At 36.8% G+C, this 16,777-nt stretch overlaps 6 protein-coding genes across 10 annotated transcripts; 2 read left to right on the top strand and 4 right to left on the bottom strand.

Annotated features, from left to right (window-relative positions):
* Window positions 1-226: 226 nt before the first annotated feature.
* On the top strand, window positions 227-1,422 carry Bin1 (histone deacetylase complex subunit SAP18). The gene is made up of 4 exons (XM_046625512.1): window positions 227-386; window positions 514-620; window positions 705-899; window positions 1,106-1,422. Exons 1-4 carry the CDS (start codon window positions 315-317, stop codon window positions 1,197-1,199), a joined length of 468 nt encoding a protein of 155 aa, XP_046481468.1. The 5' UTR covers window positions 227-314; the 3' UTR covers window positions 1,200-1,422.
* Window positions 1,423-1,603: 181 nt separating this feature from the next.
* Window positions 1,604-5,040, bottom strand: LOC124218735 (UBX domain-containing protein 7). 2 transcript variants are annotated; one of them, XM_046625491.2, is made up of 9 exons: window positions 4,685-5,040; window positions 3,986-4,243; window positions 3,451-3,725; window positions 3,021-3,296; window positions 2,858-2,915; window positions 2,631-2,779; window positions 2,462-2,510; window positions 2,286-2,371; window positions 1,604-2,158 (listed from the first exon to the last, which is right to left on the bottom strand). In XM_046625491.2, the coding sequence occupies exons 1-9, from the start codon at window positions 4,722-4,724 to the stop codon at window positions 2,000-2,002; spliced, it is 1,350 nt and encodes a 449-aa protein (XP_046481447.1). In that variant the 5' UTR covers window positions 4,725-5,040; the 3' UTR covers window positions 1,604-1,999. The 2 variants fall into 2 exon arrangements, with proteins under 2 accessions (XP_046481447.1, XP_046481446.1); XM_046625490.2 differs by having other exon boundaries at window positions 3,015-3,296; window positions 4,685-5,039.
* Window positions 5,041-5,401: 361 nt separating this feature from the next.
* On the bottom strand, window positions 5,402-6,900 carry LOC124218742 (mitochondrial import inner membrane translocase subunit Tim29). The gene is made up of 3 exons (XM_046625507.2): window positions 6,526-6,900; window positions 6,238-6,339; window positions 5,402-5,928 (listed from the first exon to the last, which is right to left on the bottom strand). Exons 1-3 carry the CDS (start codon window positions 6,665-6,667, stop codon window positions 5,519-5,521), a joined length of 654 nt encoding a protein of 217 aa, XP_046481463.1. The 5' UTR covers window positions 6,668-6,900; the 3' UTR covers window positions 5,402-5,518.
* Window positions 6,854-14,866, top strand: LOC124218740 (uncharacterized). Its single transcript, XM_069135896.1, has 10 exons — window positions 6,854-7,268; window positions 7,554-7,735; window positions 7,865-7,970; window positions 8,074-8,142; window positions 8,296-10,423; window positions 10,565-10,638; window positions 11,962-12,202; window positions 12,352-12,488; window positions 12,568-12,737; window positions 14,098-14,866. The coding sequence occupies exons 1-7, from the start codon at window positions 7,247-7,249 to the stop codon at window positions 11,985-11,987; spliced, it is 2,607 nt and encodes an 868-aa protein (XP_068991997.1). The 5' UTR covers window positions 6,854-7,246; the 3' UTR covers window positions 11,988-12,202; window positions 12,352-12,488; window positions 12,568-12,737; window positions 14,098-14,866.
* Window positions 9,032-14,132, bottom strand: LOC124218736 (Flavin-containing monooxygenase 1). Of its 3 annotated transcripts, XM_046625494.2 has the most exons (9): window positions 13,646-13,810; window positions 12,988-13,273; window positions 12,753-12,891; window positions 12,375-12,642; window positions 12,178-12,281; window positions 12,001-12,088; window positions 11,751-11,914; window positions 11,352-11,660; window positions 9,032-10,319 (listed from the first exon to the last, which is right to left on the bottom strand). In XM_046625494.2, exons 2-8 carry the CDS (start codon window positions 13,239-13,241, stop codon window positions 11,352-11,354), a joined length of 1,326 nt encoding a protein of 441 aa, XP_046481450.1. In that variant the 5' UTR covers window positions 13,242-13,273; window positions 13,646-13,810; the 3' UTR covers window positions 9,032-10,319. The 3 variants fall into 3 exon arrangements, with proteins under 3 accessions (XP_046481450.1, XP_046481448.1, XP_046481449.1); XM_046625492.2 differs by lacking the exons at window positions 9,032-10,319; window positions 13,646-13,810 and adding an exon at window positions 13,894-14,132 and having other exon boundaries at window positions 11,351-11,660; XM_046625493.2 differs by lacking the exon at window positions 9,032-10,319 and having other exon boundaries at window positions 11,351-11,660; window positions 13,687-13,808.
* On the bottom strand, window positions 14,236-16,681 carry LOC124218738 (RNA exonuclease 4). Of its 2 annotated transcripts, none has more exons than XM_046625501.2 (2): window positions 16,507-16,681; window positions 14,236-15,892 (listed from the first exon to the last, which is right to left on the bottom strand). In XM_046625501.2, exons 1-2 carry the CDS (start codon window positions 16,531-16,533, stop codon window positions 15,323-15,325), a joined length of 597 nt encoding a protein of 198 aa, XP_046481457.1. In that variant the 5' UTR covers window positions 16,534-16,681; the 3' UTR covers window positions 14,236-15,322. The 2 variants fall into 2 exon arrangements, with proteins under 2 accessions (XP_046481457.1, XP_046481456.1); XM_046625500.2 differs by having other exon boundaries at window positions 16,144-16,680.
* Between the last annotated feature and the right edge of the window lie 96 nt (window positions 16,682-16,777).

Raw genomic sequence — 16,777 nt, 5'->3', positions numbered from 1 at the left:
TATTTCTCTCAATCTTAGAGCATATACCCACTCGAGGAAGCTACAGTTTCCATCAAACTCGGGAATATGCGGCCGCAGTGATGAGAGAGAAAAATATATCCGTGTTACCCCCTCTCTCGCATTCTGCAATTTGATTGGCCAGGAGGAATCACGCGTCGGCCAATCAGGGATAGAGCGAGGAAACCAGAGTAGAACCTACATAACCCTCCTCCCTCCGTCATTTCTCTGCTCGACTTTCCTCACGCGTGAAGTCACCAAGTAGTGTATGCTCTAAGCGCCCAATACATTTACGGCTAAATTTGATTACCTTAAAAATGGCGTCTGCAGTGGAATCCATGATTGTTGACGAAAAACAAATTTCTGATAAGCCGGTTGACAGAGAAAAGGTATCGTAGTAATATTTTGCTTATCATTGGTGTTTCTATATCCCAGATGAATAACTGGAATGTGTAACCAATCTGTAAAATCTCATGCATCCTAACCTCACTTTCTTACACTCATGCCGCTATTTAGACCTGCCCGCTACTTTTGAGAGTATTTTGTAACATCGGACGACATCACAACATCGTCGAATACAGTAGAGGAAATGTGCCGTCAAATGAGCTGCAAATTTACACTTGGTATGTAGTTGAAAGAAAATTATCTTTCCTCACGTCGAACCAAGACGTGAACAGTGATTGCATGTGTTCATATCTTGTTTTCAGGATGGATGCCACGCTACGTGAGATAACTGCGCTCGTGAAAGAGGTGAATCCTGACGCGCGTAAAAAAGGAACCTATTTCGATTTTTCTCTGGTTACTCCTGAAGTTCGTAATTCTAGTTATCGAATGCGAGAAATTGGGGTAACTTGTTCTGGTCAAAGAGGAGCAGATGATAATAAAACTCTCGCACAGGCTAGGTACTCGGTCCACATTATTAATATTCACAATGTTAATCTTCACTAACACTATTGAAATATACCGAACTTTATTGTTTTCAGGCTCTTTCACTAGAGTTACAAAAAACAATTTGATTTACTTAATTTCGTTTGTTGAGTCACTGAATATCACTACTCGCCAGAACATATTACTATTTGTCACTTATTTGGGCAACTTTTTTCCTCAGGTTCACGATCGGCGATTATTTGGACATATCTATTACCCCTCCGAATAGAATGTCACAGCCGATGATGCGACGTGGAGGCTTACGGCAGTATTGACTTTGTTGTATTTCAATTTTGTACGATTTCAAATTAGTGTTCGAATCATTTTCACTAGGCTTAATTAGATATAATATATATTTGTCAATTATACTTTTTACGTACGTTACGACGTGACATACTAATTGAGCCTATGACATAGTATTTGTTCGTGAAACATTTCACTGTTATTTTGTATAATTCGGGAACAAAATGAATTACAAATACGAATTTTTGCAAATTATACAGTTGTTTTCGATTTATATGGTCATTACTGATAAAGTACAAGTGTTCAGTTTTACCAATTTTCGACTTTGCATTTTCTTAAGTAATATATAAATGGTTCACTTTAGTACTTATGAAAATTTACCAATTGAAATCGCATACGAATAAGGATTGAAAGTAAAAGTTGGACTAACGCCAAATTAAATGTAGATCCAATGGAATAAAATTCGATTGGTTGTTTTTATTTGGATTTGTTTCAGACATGATTAAAACAATTAGTAGATCTGCAATTATTGAGAATCAGTTAACTTTGTTCAGCCTTGATCATGAAATTATTTACACGAGGCGATTCTTCTTTTGGTATATTGAACATTGCTAAAAGTTAATCAAGAACGGTTAAAAGTGTCTAGAACTTTTCAGTTATATGTATAAACTGAATAAAGAGTAACGAAAAATTTAAAAGCGCAAGTATTACAGATACGAGACGAATTTTTTTCCTTTTTTCTTTTCAATAAATACAAACGACCGCTGGCAAGGGAGTATCACTTGCGATTTTTTTCCCCTCAAATCTTGAATTACCAAATTACGGGATCAAATTATATTTTTGTTATAAAAACGGTATTTGAAGGAAACAGAATAGTTTCTGACAGTCGAGTTTGTTGAGAAAGAGCCCCAATATTTGTCCTAGGAAATGGAACTAGGTACGTGTGCTCCGAAGGCGGATAACCCATAGTTTCCATTCTGCCCAGGAAGCTCTGTGGAAAAAAAAAAGCAGTAGAAATGTCATGATATAAGAACTTCGCGATGGATCGTATTTTGAGTTTTTCCACTGTATTCTAATGATAAAAAATCAAAACGAGGTTATACTCTTTGAAGACTTACTTTTATCGTGTCGCTAGCTCCCATAGAGATAGTTTCTTTGCCCCCATTTGGCAGTCGCAGACATAAACGCAAGGACGGCTCGTCATCTGTTGAACGATCATAACAAATAGTCGAAGACTCAATAATTTGTGGATCAAATTATGCAAGAGGTGAAAAATCAAGTTATTTATACTTACTTGAATTTACAACGGTTGAGTTGGGCTCAGAATTACTCGGTTCACCGTTCTGCAATCATATATTTCAAATTTTAGAGGTAAGAAATCAAAGGGACAAGATAGGAAAAAGTAAAAAGAGGTTCAGAGAGAATGTGGGGGTAAGCTGATTTGCAACTAGTGTTGGACGTACCTTTTTCTGTAATAAAGAATGTAGAATTTCGTGCTTTTTCGTCTTTGATAATTCCTCCGTTCGCGACCGTTTTCCTAAGATACTAACGCCACTACGAGGAAGGATTACGTTACTCGCGCTGGGCCCAGCATCGACACGTTCATTGTTAGCTGGAAGATTGCAATATGGCTTATTATGATGGGACAACAGAGTATTTCATTGATGCCTTGGTGTAGTTAATTTGTTACCTGATTCCACGGCCGTGTCTCGAATTCCTCTGGCTTTTTTGCTTTCTGGGGTCATACCCTAAGAACAAAAATTAAAATTTACGAAAATTATCAATTTCTTTCTTGCCTTTCGCAGCATAAAGAAAACATGATCACCAAAGTATTTCATCATACGAACACTTGCCGAAGATTCGGAAGGCACATCGCACCGCCGGACCATGGAACCTGCAGGGCATGATAGCCAGTCGTCTGTAGCGGTAGAAGGAACCTGCGGTGCAGTTTCCGGGGATAGATGATTGCTCAACATGTCACCTAGCCCTGAAACTAGATGTTCTACCGTAAACCGGTCGTATGTCCGGACACACTCGCCTGTTCTTGGGTCCAGAACAGCTAGATAAGGGTAATCAGTGACATTGTAGAAGTCGATGAAGCGTTGACCGTCAGATGTGTTAGATATGACCTGAGGATATGGCAAACGCTAGTTACACATGAGTAGAAAATTAAAGGCCGTTACTGGATCTACATATATATAATATTTCTTTTTCTCTGTTACCGATGGAAGGTCAAGTATGAGTTAAATTTCCTAATAACAAGTATGCGATCGATATAATTACCTGCCACAGAACGAAATGGTCCCTGACCATATCCCTGATCTGCTCATTGGGCCACAGGTCTCTGTTAAGTATTTGGCATGAGAATTCAAGTGGATTTTGTACATTAACAAGAAGCCATCGGTTTATGAGCTTCGCATGTTCCCTAGCCTCGATGAATGATCCCAAAAACATGATGTCGTAAGGGGGTCTGAAGAGGTCTTCCAGGCGCTTGGACTTCCTTGGTGACATTTTTTTCACCCCTGTTACCCTCCGCGCCATTTCCTCCTCCTGGCGTTCTGGCATCAGTTAATTCATTCAATTTAAACATCGCATATTAGCTTGAAACTCACTTGAATCCATGTAACTCAAAAGGAAACTCTAAAAATTGATGTTTCACGCCGATTCTCAGCATCAAGATGATATCTGCATCGCGTATTACAAACATATCTTGCATAAACTTTTTGGTAATTAAAAAGTACGATGAAATAAGGTAAGCCGACGCCGATTTATAAGGATAAAAAGCCGTCCCGGTTATCGAGAGCCTCTTGTTCCTTACGTGTTTCTACCGCAAAGTCCCTAAATCTATCAAACACACTGTTCGATGCTCTGGGGAACGCACAGACGGGCTGTGTTGGTACCAACACTTCTCGAGTAGGTAGAATTGGCGGCCTGATCTCTGGTTCTGGGGGTTCAGTTTGACCATCTACGTCTGCTACTGCCTCTGCTCCGCCACCTTCAAACATCAGGCTAATAGCAGTCTCTACATTGCCGTCAGCCACCACGAGGTACTGTCTGGCGACAGCCTCGCTGGATCCTGGAATTTGGTAAAATGTTCTCATGAAAGAGAGGGAAGAAAATAATTTGAAACCAAATTAGGTTAGGTTAACACAAAAAGGGCAGTATTGGATAAAGTTAGGTTAGATGAATGAATCAAAGTGAGGAAAACTTGGGAAACTCAAGATTAGGTCAGATGAGATCAAGGTCAGCTAGGGTGAATTGAAAAATAAAACCCATGGTAAATGTGTTATGCTGGTAAGGCTAGTAAAATGGGTAGAATATTACTGTAATACAATTCTTTGGAAATAAACATTTCAATGTGAAGTAAAACAGAGAAACGGACTCCTGCATTCTTTGTTTACCGATTCAACTGTTCGTACAGTCACATTGAAGCATTGAATTTGTGTTAACGGTAAAATATAGAACTGAGTATAATGAAATTGATATTTCAATTATTACTGTTCGCTTTTGGGCTAACCTGTGACTTCGATGAATTTTTCAATCAGTTCGCGATCCATCCTGTTACAACATCAAGCTCTAGTTTTGGATTCTATATCTGTTATTCGCCGATTGTTGTATGAGAAAACAAAATCGTCTTCGTGTTTGTTTGAAATTTCGGTGGTACAAGAACGCTTCCCTTGAATATTAAATCCGGTATCGTTTCACGGTCGCGGATCGATGCGATTTCGAATCCAGATTTTGAATTCTTGAACTTTTACCGAATTTTATAACAGCCACGGATCACTGCGGCTGTCAACCGGCATTAGCTATTTTGTCTTCAGCTTTCCTCTCCTCTCTCTATCTCCCGCTGCGCAACCGTTGCCACAATCGATCATGGACCATGAATATTCTCATAAGAAGGTAACTCTGTTGGGATTTTTTACACCGTTCATGAAATTAGATGAGACTTTTGACGAGAGTTGGACAATTCATTGAAAACATCTTGAAATAACGTTTTCATTTCAACTACCTTCACGCGAGTTTTTGATTAGATCTAACAGAATAGGCCAATAATAGTAAATTATTTACAACTTTATCAGAAATTAATGAATTCGAAGCATTCGAATCTTTTTCAAGCGCAGTATTCCGCCACGTTCTTTTTCCATCATCTTGTAATATAATTCTCCAATAAATTCCAGCTTTCGATCCCAAAGTATCAATAGTGCATATATAAGTTTAAAAAAATTTACCATACTTGTGTGTGAAGGCACATTTATTCAATGAATAAACCTTCTATATGTACATATGTATAAATACTATTATAATAATTAATATTTGTAATTTTATCCGTCAATAATATTCGATATTCTCATTATGAGCCGATTTTATCTGGCGAAGTGGAGAAGTCTTTAAATTCCTCTTCATTTATATCAAAATCAGTCATTTTGTCCTCCAGTAGCCACCACTTATCCATGAAACCAATGTCAACTATTCTGTGATGAAATCCTAAATACTGTGGTTTGAGATACGAACATGTTGCTTTGTAGTAAGCACATTCTTTATCGTAGTTATCCAACCATATAAAAGAAACAATCCCCAAGCTCAACCTGCGTATGATCCCTTCATTGAAGCACTGTTCTATCGATTTCAAATGCCTTACACTTTGACGATTCCGAATTGGTTCTCCAACCATCATCATCTTGTTTGATTCTTCTATCAACATGTTTCTGTACGAATCTGGACTAGGGTTGTGTCGTGAAAAGTAGTATACACTGCCTAGAACTGAAACATAAACCAATTCACACGAAAATTTCATACCGAATACAGAACATTTACTGGCTCCTCTGACTCTAAATAAATATATTTTTCTTTTGTATTTTTGGTTTGATTCACTGCAATAATTAGTGTTATCTGCACTAATGATGAGCAGCTATAGTGGGCTTAAACATGTATTTTTATGAGCTGCGAATCCTTTACAAAGAAGTATAGTGATACATCTAAGATCATAAAGATAAAGAAAAAAAAACTAATTTGTCTCTCATTCCAGCAGGTTTCACTGCGGGAAATTAAGAAATATGATTTTTCACTTACGAGAGAAATAGATTGAAGCACGAATAGGCCGATCCTTACATCCTTGTGCAACATCCTTAGCCACATCTCTGTAGTCAATGAAGAGATTCTTCCAATATTTTGCTGCAATGAAAATAAAACAGGTGACAATTATCGAATGATTATCGAACAAGTTCGCATACTCTAAGCTAACACCCGATCTCCCTATATTCTGTGAATTGCTTCGTCAAATTTATATAAATATAATATAACCTGTAAATACCTAACCTAACTTAACCTCGAACAAAAATTAACATGACCTGTTCTTACCCCAACGATCTAGTAGCCGTTCCTTCACTTGCTCAGTCACTTCAGGATCCTTAGCTTTGCTTATCTCAGCTGAATTTGTACTATAGGTTTTAAAAAATTGTTTAAATCTATTACGGAATAAATGGGATATCCGAACCGCCATAGTTAGTTTACTGATCAACGAAGCGTGCGGCGATTGAATTTCGCTCACTGAAAAGTCACTCTCATTTAAATTCCATAATAAGAATAAGTTCTTAGTTAATGACAAAGCACGTGACGTTGAAAAATTCCTATTAATTAATAAATTGAGCCGAGGCGCGAAAGCATCGCGCTTGAGTAAAGTTGGAAAAATACGGCTGCTAGCTTTCTTATCGTGAATTAAATAAGTCGTCTGCTCTGGTTTGGTAAGCGCGGGGACTTCCCATAAAGCATTGCGGAACGCGGATTAACTTTAAACATTTTGAACAAGGACGATAGTCGATCTATTTATTTGTTTCATTTTCTTCATTTATTTTCGAGCCCACGTTCAATTTTAACTTCACTCTTGAATACATGGGATTTTGACACTTACGGTTAAACAATAAATTGTCATCATATCATAATTCATTGCAAATTATTGCTCAACTTTAAATTGTCATATCAATTTCAATCTCGACTTAATTTTACGTGTTAATAACAAAGGATTATTTTCATCAATCATGTTTCTCTGACTAACTGCAATTCAATCAACATAATTTTCAAAATGGAGAGAATTAATGGAAAAGGTAATTTATAACTTTCGATTTTCTAACTAAAGCACCTTCGACACATTATCCTAGTCTTCTATGTCACAGCGTTTATCCCTATTTTATTTCTAAAATCTTCTCAACGATTTTTCTTTTCCTCAATTCCTCAATTAACGAAGCCTAGGAATGTTTCGACCCTTCCAATATTTGAAGAAAATTCAACATGAATAACATGTGCAAGTAATCAACTTTGAATCGTACAGCTCGAACAATTTTATGCATACCTTAGTAGAGTAGACATTGACTCATTTTTTTTATTTTCAGACATGGTGCGCAGCAGATACGCAAAACTTCAGCCTATCACAGATAGAATCAATGGACTTCAAGATCCTTTTTACCATTGTAACGGACATGAAAATGAATTTTCTCGCAGCAATCTCAGCGTTAACTCTTACACTCTTCAGCTTCGATGTGATTTTCAGAACTTGCTACAGGAAAAAAGCAGGGTAAAAATGGAAGTAGAACTTACCTGCAAAACTAAGTGAAAGTATTGAATTTCCGACCACGAAATTCCTTTGTGCATCTAATTCTGTCTGTTTTTCATACACGGGTGTGTTTATGTTTTTTTGTTGTAGGTATCTAGGATGACTGAAAAATCTATGAGAGAAGAATTTTTTCAGACAAAAATGCCGGCAGCTCTTTTGAAACAGCGCGTTTCCTCTTTGGAAATAAGTCCAACTGGTAATTACACATAAAGACCAATTAATACACCTCTGGTTTTAAGATTAATCTCTGGTAAACATCAAGTATAGTAATTCCAAGTGATTATCTTTTCTTGTTTCAGAATTGCTTAAAAAACAGAAGAACCGCAAGCATCGAAATAAGGAAAAACCGTTTTTCTCATTACTTCTCAGTACGTAGAGACAACTATCATAACTTGTTAATTTCTTAGGTTCTTTCATTTCAACAAGTAGTGAAAATAAAAAAAAAAAGTTAGGAAAATCCTTCAAAAAGTATAATGCTCTACAGCTTTTCGCTTTTCGGAAATATAGTTTGTCTTTTTCAGATCTCAAAGTAGAGCTATTGGACATCCTAAATTGCATTTTCTACGTACTGTGGTGTCCGATATACTACTTTGGAAAATTAATTCTGACAATTATAAGATCGGTTGCTTGCTTGATGTGGAGTGTGTTGACGTTGTCGATATTCCGAGGTAGAAGTGTGCCATACGATTCAAAAGAGCTGAAATTGGTGGTAAAGGAGCCAGAGCTCTTAGTGTTACCAGATATTATGGGTGATTCAAAACACCTCTCGACAGATGTGAAAAAATTACTGCCTCAACGAAGCAGTGATTTTCATTCCATCAGTAGCTCCGTTCCGCAGGGACTAAGAACCAGTGACGAAATCAGTCCGACAGAGATAGCGGATCACAAAAGCCTTAAGGATCTCTTATCTCCACAAAAGAAAGTCAATCTCTCTTTGAAAATGATTGATAAAATGAGAGTGGGGGACCAAATAAAAGGCAGTGGGTTCCAATTACAAAATGAAAATTATTATCCGTATTCTTCACACCACGAAAATGTAAGCAATGTTGGATTGAGCAGTGATTATTTGCCAGATAAATGTTCAGGCAAATTTTGTAACATTCAGGAATGTAGAAAGACGGGTGTCAAACAATACGAAGAACCATTGACTAGTTCAAAAGATGCCACTTCCAAGGGAGACGAAAATGTTGTCGAATATAAACGACGGACACATTCCAAAAATTCACATCTCAGAAGTGAGTTTAGATTGTCTAAGAATCCTCAAATCAAGTTATCTCATGTTAAGAAATTTGAAAAAGAAAAACCAAACGAAGTTGAACCCCATAATTCAAAGTTTCGACTTGCTGATTACAATTCTTTGGATACAGTGAACACAGGTAAAGAGAGCTTAACGATATTGCTGACGAACTTGAGAAGCAAAAAAGGTAAAAAGTCGCGGCTGCATTCCGTTCCTGTTCCATCTATTAGTTATATGTTGGAACAAAGACCTACAACTGAAAATAGAGAAGAATGTGAAGAAAGGGTAAAAAACAATCTGCTTGGATCTGAAATTCTACGTAGTAATGTGCAACAAGTCTCAGAGTTCAAGGGACAAGAAAGTAATGGATCAAAATCCTGCCTCGATGACAAAGGAGATCGGTCACAGACAAACGCTGCGGTAGTTCCTCCGCAAGTGTGTCAGGATAGAAAATTGACTACCCAGTCGGAGCATTCATGCATTGTGACGCACACAGATGATTTGGAGAATCGTAAATATGCAACGACAGTTTCAGATCATATAACGGAGATAAATGAGTTGGAGAAACAGAAAAGTAAGATACAATCTTTGACTCTGGAAAGTTCAGACAAGAGAATGTTGCAGTCTAAAGACATTATCGAAGGCCTTGAGAGGCTAACAGATCCAGTGGAATCATCAGGTCTCCTTATTGAACGAAAGGACTCGTTAAGAATTGCAAAGTATACCCAGCCAGTTGATGCAAAATCCAAATGGTTAGAAATAAAGAAAAAATTTTATGGAATAGATTACAACAGGACTGCGAAGCGGGAAGAGCCAAAGAAATTAGAATCCAAGAGTCTTGCACAAATAACATCGGTATCAAAACTCCCAGCACACAAGATATTTCAGTACAATATGCAAGTCGGAAGAGCAAGACAAATGGGCGCAGAGTCGTCTTCAACTGAGGGAATACTTTTGGAGAAAAATCTCACTTCAATCGGCATTGAGGGGGCAGTAGTTCCTGATCGGCTCAGAAGTAATGCATCACGGTGTCTGCAGCCAGTGGTTCAAACGCCTTGCCGATTATCTCACACTCAGTCGTTATCCCAGTGGCCATTAGGTTTCGATAATTCTCCTCTATTGAGGAAATATTTGCCAGAGCAAAAACCGAAACCAAAACCGAGAACTGAAGCAGGACTTATTCGTGGTCGTGTTACTGGTACGAATTGCAAAATATCGACTGCGACATCGACATGTATCAATTCTTCTGTTTCCACCTCCGATGTCACAGTATTGAGCCAGAAATACATGGGGAACCATAGACATGGCCTGAAAAGGGAAACAGATCGAAAAAAGGATAATCCACAAAATTTGCTACATATAAAGCCAAGCTCTAATGAAATGAGCCACTGTAACACTCCATTATTTATAGAGTAGGTACTTTTCGATTTTACAACTAACATTTAAGTATTAACAATGACCTAAGTTGATCAATCGTTGACAGCATTCACTGTAGTAACTGTCAAAAGCAAAACGATTGTTAATGTTCGATATTGATTGATTTTTTGGTACAGATTGACGCAGAGACATGAAACGTTGCAGAAAACTTCAAGACGGGATCATCTTTCACAGGTACAAAGCACTGCAGGTATAGTTTCGACGAATAATATTTATTCTTTGAATAACATTAAAGACGGTTCTCTATTATCGTTTTCTGATCGCCCGTTTATCATGCCACGAAAATCTAATAACAGGAATTCGTAGACATTTCAAGACTCGGGTCAAAAATTTTTTAAGCTTGTGGATTCTTTTAACCAAACTGCTACCGGCGATTCTAATTAAACATGTATAAATAGGTTCTTGGAGACAGCCAAAAGTAGTATTGACATGAATTTTATCGTAGTTCAGAAATTCTCTTGGAATTTTAAATTTTACCACAAAATTTCCCATGTATTCCTAGGGTATTTTTTATAGAAAGTCGTTTTGTATTCCGTTTACACAAATTTTTATACTAATTTTTTTTAGCTTTGTGCAATTTTGTACTTTTTATTTACGATACTTTACAATTTTTCGAAAATAAAATTGAAACTATAAATTGTTACAAAGGCTTACAAACACCTACGAGTTCAATCATTCTATATTATAGGTGGCAAGGATATTTGATTGTTTTCTTGTAAAGGAGTCACGATATTTCCCGTTTTCAAACTGATTTTGCAACGGAAAATGTTAATAATGTAAAAACAATCACGAAAAAGAAATTGAACTACTTGTATTTCCTGCTTTCACTATTGATACTGAATCAAATTTCACATAAATGCAGCTGTAAAGTACCCAATAATGGAAGCAAATATTACTGCTCACCTAAAGTTGTACATATGTATGATCGTCTATAATCTTGTAACGATCCTCTCGATAATTCAAAAGATCATCTATGAACTTCTGGCTACTTTCGTTATGCAAACTAGTCAGAACTGGTGGCAGTGGATCTAGGTCAGCGGTTTTTGCAAGATCTTCGTAGTAAAGGCCTTGTTTTGATCCCATCATGTGGAATTGTTGTACATGCAAACCTTCACTCAGCTTTTTTTTTAATTCCATACTCTCTTCAGCGAGCATATTTTCCTTTGGCGGAAGCTTCTTAAAACCTTGCCAAAAGCGTAGAACAAATCGAACCTAATCATGCACAAGAAACAGGAGATTGCTTTTCGTCTCTTAAAGGCGATTATACTTAGAAAGAGTTACAACTTGTGTCACGATACAAACCTGTAGATCAAACATGCTGAAAGCACAGACGTAGTATGGTAATCCGACAAAGGCAAGAGTCGGACTTTCAATGGCAAGCAAATGTTTCCACAGAGGTGTCACCATATTACGATCAACCTTGACGCCGCAGTTTTTGTCCAGAAATGGAAAGCTGTACTTGTAACCTGCTCATTTATACCCAAGAGAGTGAACTTTGAATTTCAATTTCTAGATCTTTCATGGTCAAGCATTATGTAGTGCGATACTTTACCAGTGCAGTAGAAAATGGTGTCTACATTTTCTTTTGAACCATCTTTGAACACCGCTTGGTGTTCTCTGAGCTGTACAACGTCTGGTTTCTAGTTTTGATAGTAATTTGAATTACACATACAATTGAGGTTTAAATAATGACAAGTGTAGTACATCTGAAATATTTGGAAGTGATTACTTGTATGACGTTGCTGGGAAACTTGGTGAGTATTGGAACCTTAAGATGGTGACTTAATATCACCTGATGCGCATGCTTTGATATTTCCAAAGCCAAGTCCATTCCTGACAAGACAAGTAATAAATATATCAATTTTATTAACTATTAGTAACATTTGATGACTTAAACAACCAGTGTAGAGCTATCTCCACAAGTACCTGATGGTCCAGCGCCAAAAACCACGACTTTTTTACCAGCAAAGGTTTCCGGTACTCTGTAATCGTGGCTATGCAATACACGTCCTTTGAATGAAGTGTGACCCTCAAGTTCAGGTATATTTGGTTGAAAGTAATGACCGTTACAAATCATAATAGCGTCGAATACCTCAACTAACACTTTTTTTTTTTCAAGATCCTCAACCTCCACTGACCACTTGCCCATATTATCACCATCCAATGGTTTGACTAGTACCACATGATGATGAAACTGTAATTCGATGTAAAAGGAAAGATTAGCTCTGACAAGTATTCAGCGGGATTAATTCAATATTTTCAGCGGTCTTTTAATGGGAGAGATAAAGGGTATGTGCCTATTACCTGAATATATTTTCTCAGCTCAAAATGATCGCAATATGTATTTATAAAGTCCAACAATTCCGTGCGTGTTAAATAACTCTTATCATTATCCGGAATTGGAAAATCTGGAAACCCCATCACTTCTTTGGGAAGATTTGTCCTGCAAACATCAGATTAATTATCTTGCTTCGATTAAAGCACCAGAAAACCATAATGTAATGTTACTTTTCATAATCTTTCCTAATTCCTCACCTACCTCAAGTTTTTGTACATGCTGGAGTGTATCGATAGCCCATAAGCATCTCTCCCAACTTCTGGCGTGTAGACCCATGTACCACCAATGTCCCCACTTTGTTCATAACAAATTACCTCGATACTTTTCTTGTTACTTTGGCTTGTACAGTGTCTCAGGGCAGCAAGCCCCGCCGCTCCGGCACCTATCACTGCTATTCTCATTTTATTCAAATGATTTACTTTCAAGTTATAAATTTGTTCAGTTGTATTTTCCATGTGATCCAACACTCGATGCAGTCACCGATATTCTGAAAAATGTATTTGACTATTAAACTATTTCTTCAATTGGGCAATCAATTATATACATATGTACATTCAAAAAAGAATGATAAAATATGGAACAAGTTTCTTTACTGATTTCATGAGTCAATTTACATATTTTTTCACGTAATCGGCATTACCGAGCTAAAAGAATGTATTCATTGTTCAATTTTAATGTGAAATTCTAATTAGTCACTGCTAGTAGCAATATAATATATCAATTTTTATCAATTCATTGATTCAAATTTAAGATCAGACTCAAGAGGGGGAGAAACTCTTTTGAAAATCCAGCAGTCTATACAATGGAACATTTTATAACAATAGCAAAGAGATCAGTGCACGAATTTATTCGATTTTACCTGTAAGAGTAATTGATCTATTTATGATTTATGAAAGTTACTGTTAATCTGTAGTACTGCTGCAGTCTTGTTGACTTTCTATCAGACTGCAGCTGAGTAAAAGTAATATGTGTAATATACAACTGTCATTCATGAGTTGTTACGAAATTAAACCCTGAAGAGTAAGATTCCCCACTTGAAAGAGTCATAAGGTCAAATGTCGTAATGTTTATTTGTAAATAAATGCAAAGTTCAGAATTCAGAGTTACCCTATGCAGCAGTGATGAAATTTTCTGGTCTGTTTTAAGAATTGAGGCCTTATTTTTTCACTTCACTTCGATTTGCATTAAATTATTGCTCGCAAAAAGTATTATTATAATTTTTCTGATGAAAGCAAACAATCTTTTCTCCACCAAGGCGCAATCTGTACTCAGATGCACAAATAATGCTCTTGCCCACGTTGCTGGTTGTAGAAACAATGAAGACTGCAATGTGTTTGATGGGAAGTAGCAAGAAATACATTCCAGAAAAGAGGGAATGTGTCTGATAACAAGGTCGTTCACTCACGGCAATCACCAATACGGGAATGTAGCAAATGAGCTATGTATTCATTGTTTGAATACAAAGATTTTTCTTTATTCTTCTTATGTATACAACATTGAAAAATTCACGGCTAATCATTTTCACATTTAATGTTTCCTTGAAAAATCCTTTTGTGACTCTACTAACTTCCATTGATCGAACAGATGTTTGTTAGTACTTATTCATTCAAAATTTATCTGTTATATCATTACATTTTCAAACAAATTAAGCTGTCGTATAGCAAAATAAATCTAACAATTATTTTATAAACAAAATACTTTATTTTCCATAATTACAGAAATAATTGATTAGTCGTAGAAAATATGCGTCATCTCAACATGAAATAATTTACTTCTTGTTAATATACATAATCTAATACTCATATATCAAGGCAGTAATCATTTTACTATGGTTTTCTTTCGAAATTCTTCTTTTATCTCAACTCAACTAGTTCTAAACGAATTCACAGAAACAATAGTTGCATAGTCGGTGGTTAAACAAATCAAGGTCCTATTTGTATTTACGGAATTAGTCTGTGATGGACAAGACAGCACCCAGTAGAGAGAAATTCAGAAAAGCTGTTAGCATTTTATTGCAGATGTGAATATTTTATTGGATATCTAAGGGGGGTACGAATTCTTTTCAACTAATTAGATTAAGCCATCTCATCAAAAAACAGTTACATGATTCACTTTACAGTTGACTTATCGGTAATAGACAAGAACAAAACTGTAGGTAACTGAGTAAGTAAATTACTTAGCACATTTGTAAAATCGATTGCTATTATTGCAAATCGTTATTGACCTTGTTGCAAAAGTAGAATGTAATACGCACCCCATACATGGAGCTAATCGTTGAAGATTACCACTTAACTATGGTACTAAAATGTGAGGAAAGTTACTGGTGACTAACCCCGCAATATTTAATTTTATGTATGTTACAACAGTCTTTTCATTCAACATTGAAATTAAATTATTAAATTCGAGCTCGTCAACATTTCATATACAATAACAACAGTTGTACGTTCTTAAAAAAAATGTTTGCCATACCTTGAATGCCCGACATGAATAAAACGTAACCTGCAATTCGCAAGTAAAAGAAAATATACAAAATTTTTCACCGCTTAGTTCTGATATCAGTTTCCCACTGATTTTTATACAACATATATAACTGCATCGCAGTTCTAGCATCTTCTACGGAACTATGCTCGCCGCTCTGTATATCAATACCGAGCAATTCTGCAGCTAGTCTTTTTAGACTCGGTGTATTCCCCATTGAAACTTTTCTAAACTGCTTATATCTTGATGTATCTCTGATCATTCTCTTGGGATGGGATAAAAACAAGACATCGGTATCGTGCTTGAGGGCGTGGCCGATGAGTAACCTTCCTTGCAATATTTCAGCCACTTCTCTTTGGACCGTCTCAAAGTTTTCCCCGTTGTAAAGATCATCAGGACGAATTCCACTCACTGGTGTTCGGTAATCTTGAACCTTTTCTCGCGGCTTGACATATTTGTCGTAAACACATACTCCGTACCTATTAACTAGCGAGACCCGTGCCAACATGTTCTCAGTTCCGTTTCCAATCCCAACCATCTCACAGTCTATTGCTACTTGTTTTGTCAATTGATTCATTGTCTTGTTCTTTGCGATATTTACCTTGGATTTAGCGGTGGGGGAAAAGGTCTGAAATGAAAATTGATATATTTTGTAAAGAATTTAGGTGGTAAAGTGATAATATGGTAGGACAACGTAGTGATGTAAGCATCTTGGAAAATTAAGAAGATATTTTCCTCGCAAAGCGGGTATGTTCCCTAGTAACAAATCACAAAGACTCTGTATTTTAAAGTACGTGGATTTAGAAAAAAATCTGGTAGTACGTTTATGAGATCGTTCAGACTAGATTAAAAAACAAACTGATTTTCGGATATAGTTACCGAGGCAGGTGTGGATGCAGTACATTCTACATGACTGTAGTTCCTCCTCTGCCTCGGAAAAGTTTTTGCATGAGCATTATTGGTCCTAATTTTTTTTTCATCGGATCCCGAGTCTTTTATGAGATCTTTAAATTTTTCCCAATTTGTTGTTGGGGTACCATGTGCTGGCCCGTTGCTCGGTTTCTGGTTAGGTTTCATTCGTTTTTCGATATTTCTAGACTCGCTGCTGGTCGAAAATGACTTTTTGTTGTTGGCTGCTGATTCTTCGGTGTTTCTTTTAGTTCTGGTTATACTCTGCTGATCTTTCATCATCTTCGATAACATATCACGGCAAAAAATTAATAACGCGACAACAATAATTACCGGTAGAAAGGTAGCCGCCTCTACCATGTCTCCCTTCTCTCAACTTTGCACTCTTGGCAGATCGCTAGTTGTATATCAGTACAAATGCATGGTATTTCAAAATAATGGCACATAACAGCCACTCTTTTCTCAGGAATTCGCCACTGATCGAGGTTATTTCTCAAGGTTTTTTTTCGTGACCACTCGGTCGATCGTCAATGCTCTACGTTACCTACGGACACCGAGGCATCACTGAGTAGTAGTCGCCCATCTCATTAATACGTACTCCGCG

Source organism: Neodiprion pinetum, chromosome 5 (genome assembly GCF_021155775.2).
Source record: "Neodiprion pinetum isolate iyNeoPine1 chromosome 5, iyNeoPine1.2, whole genome shotgun sequence".
Classification (NCBI taxonomy): domain Eukaryota; kingdom Metazoa; phylum Arthropoda; class Insecta; order Hymenoptera; family Diprionidae; genus Neodiprion; species Neodiprion pinetum.
This window is presented reverse-complemented; position numbering and strand designations above follow the sequence as displayed.

Excerpts from the sequence above, each read along its gene's own strand:
- Bin1 (XM_046625512.1), top strand. The coding sequence starts at position 315 with ATGGCGTCTGCAGTGGAATCCATGATTGTTGACGAAAAACAAATTTCT. Across the intron at positions 621-704 it reads GAGCTGCAAATTTACACTTG|GATGGATGCCACGCTACGTG; the intron begins GTATGTAGTTGA and ends TCTTGTTTTCAG. Across the intron at positions 900-1,105 it reads AAAACTCTCGCACAGGCTAG|GTTCACGATCGGCGATTATT; the intron begins GTACTCGGTCCA and ends TTTTTTCCTCAG.
- LOC124218735 (XM_046625490.2), bottom strand. The coding sequence starts at position 4,724 with ATGGATCGCGAACTGATTGAAAAATTCATCGAAGTCACAG. Across the intron at positions 3,297-3,450 it reads ACCATTTCGTTCTGTGGCAG|GTCATATCTAACACATCTGA; the intron begins GTAATTATATCG and ends CCATATCCTCAG. Across the intron at positions 2,916-3,014 it reads CTTCCGAATCTTCGGCAAGT|GGTATGACCCCAGAAAGCAA; the intron begins GTTCGTATGATG and ends TTTTGTTCTTAG.
- LOC124218742 (XM_046625507.2), bottom strand. The coding sequence starts at position 6,667 with ATGGCGGTTCGGATATCCCATTTATTCCGTAATAGATTTAAACAATTT. Across the intron at positions 6,340-6,525 it reads ACGGCTACTAGATCGTTGGG|CAAAATATTGGAAGAATCTC; the intron begins GTAAGAACAGGT and ends TTTTCATTGCAG. Across the intron at positions 5,929-6,237 it reads TGCTTCAATCTATTTCTCTC|TTCTAGGCAGTGTATACTAC; the intron begins GTAAGTGAAAAA and ends TTTATGTTTCAG.
- LOC124218740 (XM_069135896.1), top strand. The coding sequence starts at position 7,247 with ATGGAGAGAATTAATGGAAAAG. Across the intron at positions 7,736-7,864 it reads TGCTACAGGAAAAAAGCAGG|GTATCTAGGATGACTGAAAA; the intron begins GTAAAAATGGAA and ends TTTTTGTTGTAG. Across the intron at positions 10,639-11,961 it reads ACAGGTACAAAGCACTGCAG|ATCTTTCATGGTCAAGCATT; the intron begins GTATAGTTTCGA and ends TTCAATTTCTAG.
- LOC124218736 (XM_046625492.2), bottom strand. The coding sequence starts at position 13,241 with ATGGAAAATACAACTGAACAAATTTATAACTTGAAAGTAAATCATTTG. Across the intron at positions 12,892-12,987 it reads AGCATGTACAAAAACTTGAG|GACAAATCTTCCCAAAGAAG; the intron begins GTAGGTGAGGAA and ends TGATGTTTGCAG. Across the intron at positions 11,915-12,000 it reads CACCATTTTCTACTGCACTG|GTTACAAGTACAGCTTTCCA; the intron begins GTAAAGTATCGC and ends ATAAATGAGCAG.
- LOC124218738 (XM_046625500.2), bottom strand. The coding sequence starts at position 16,533 with ATGGTAGAGGCGGCTACCTTTCTACCGGTAATTATTGTTGTCGCGTTA. Across the intron at positions 15,893-16,143 it reads CTGCATCCACACCTGCCTCG|ACCTTTTCCCCCACCGCTAA; the intron begins GTAACTATATCC and ends TTTTCATTTCAG.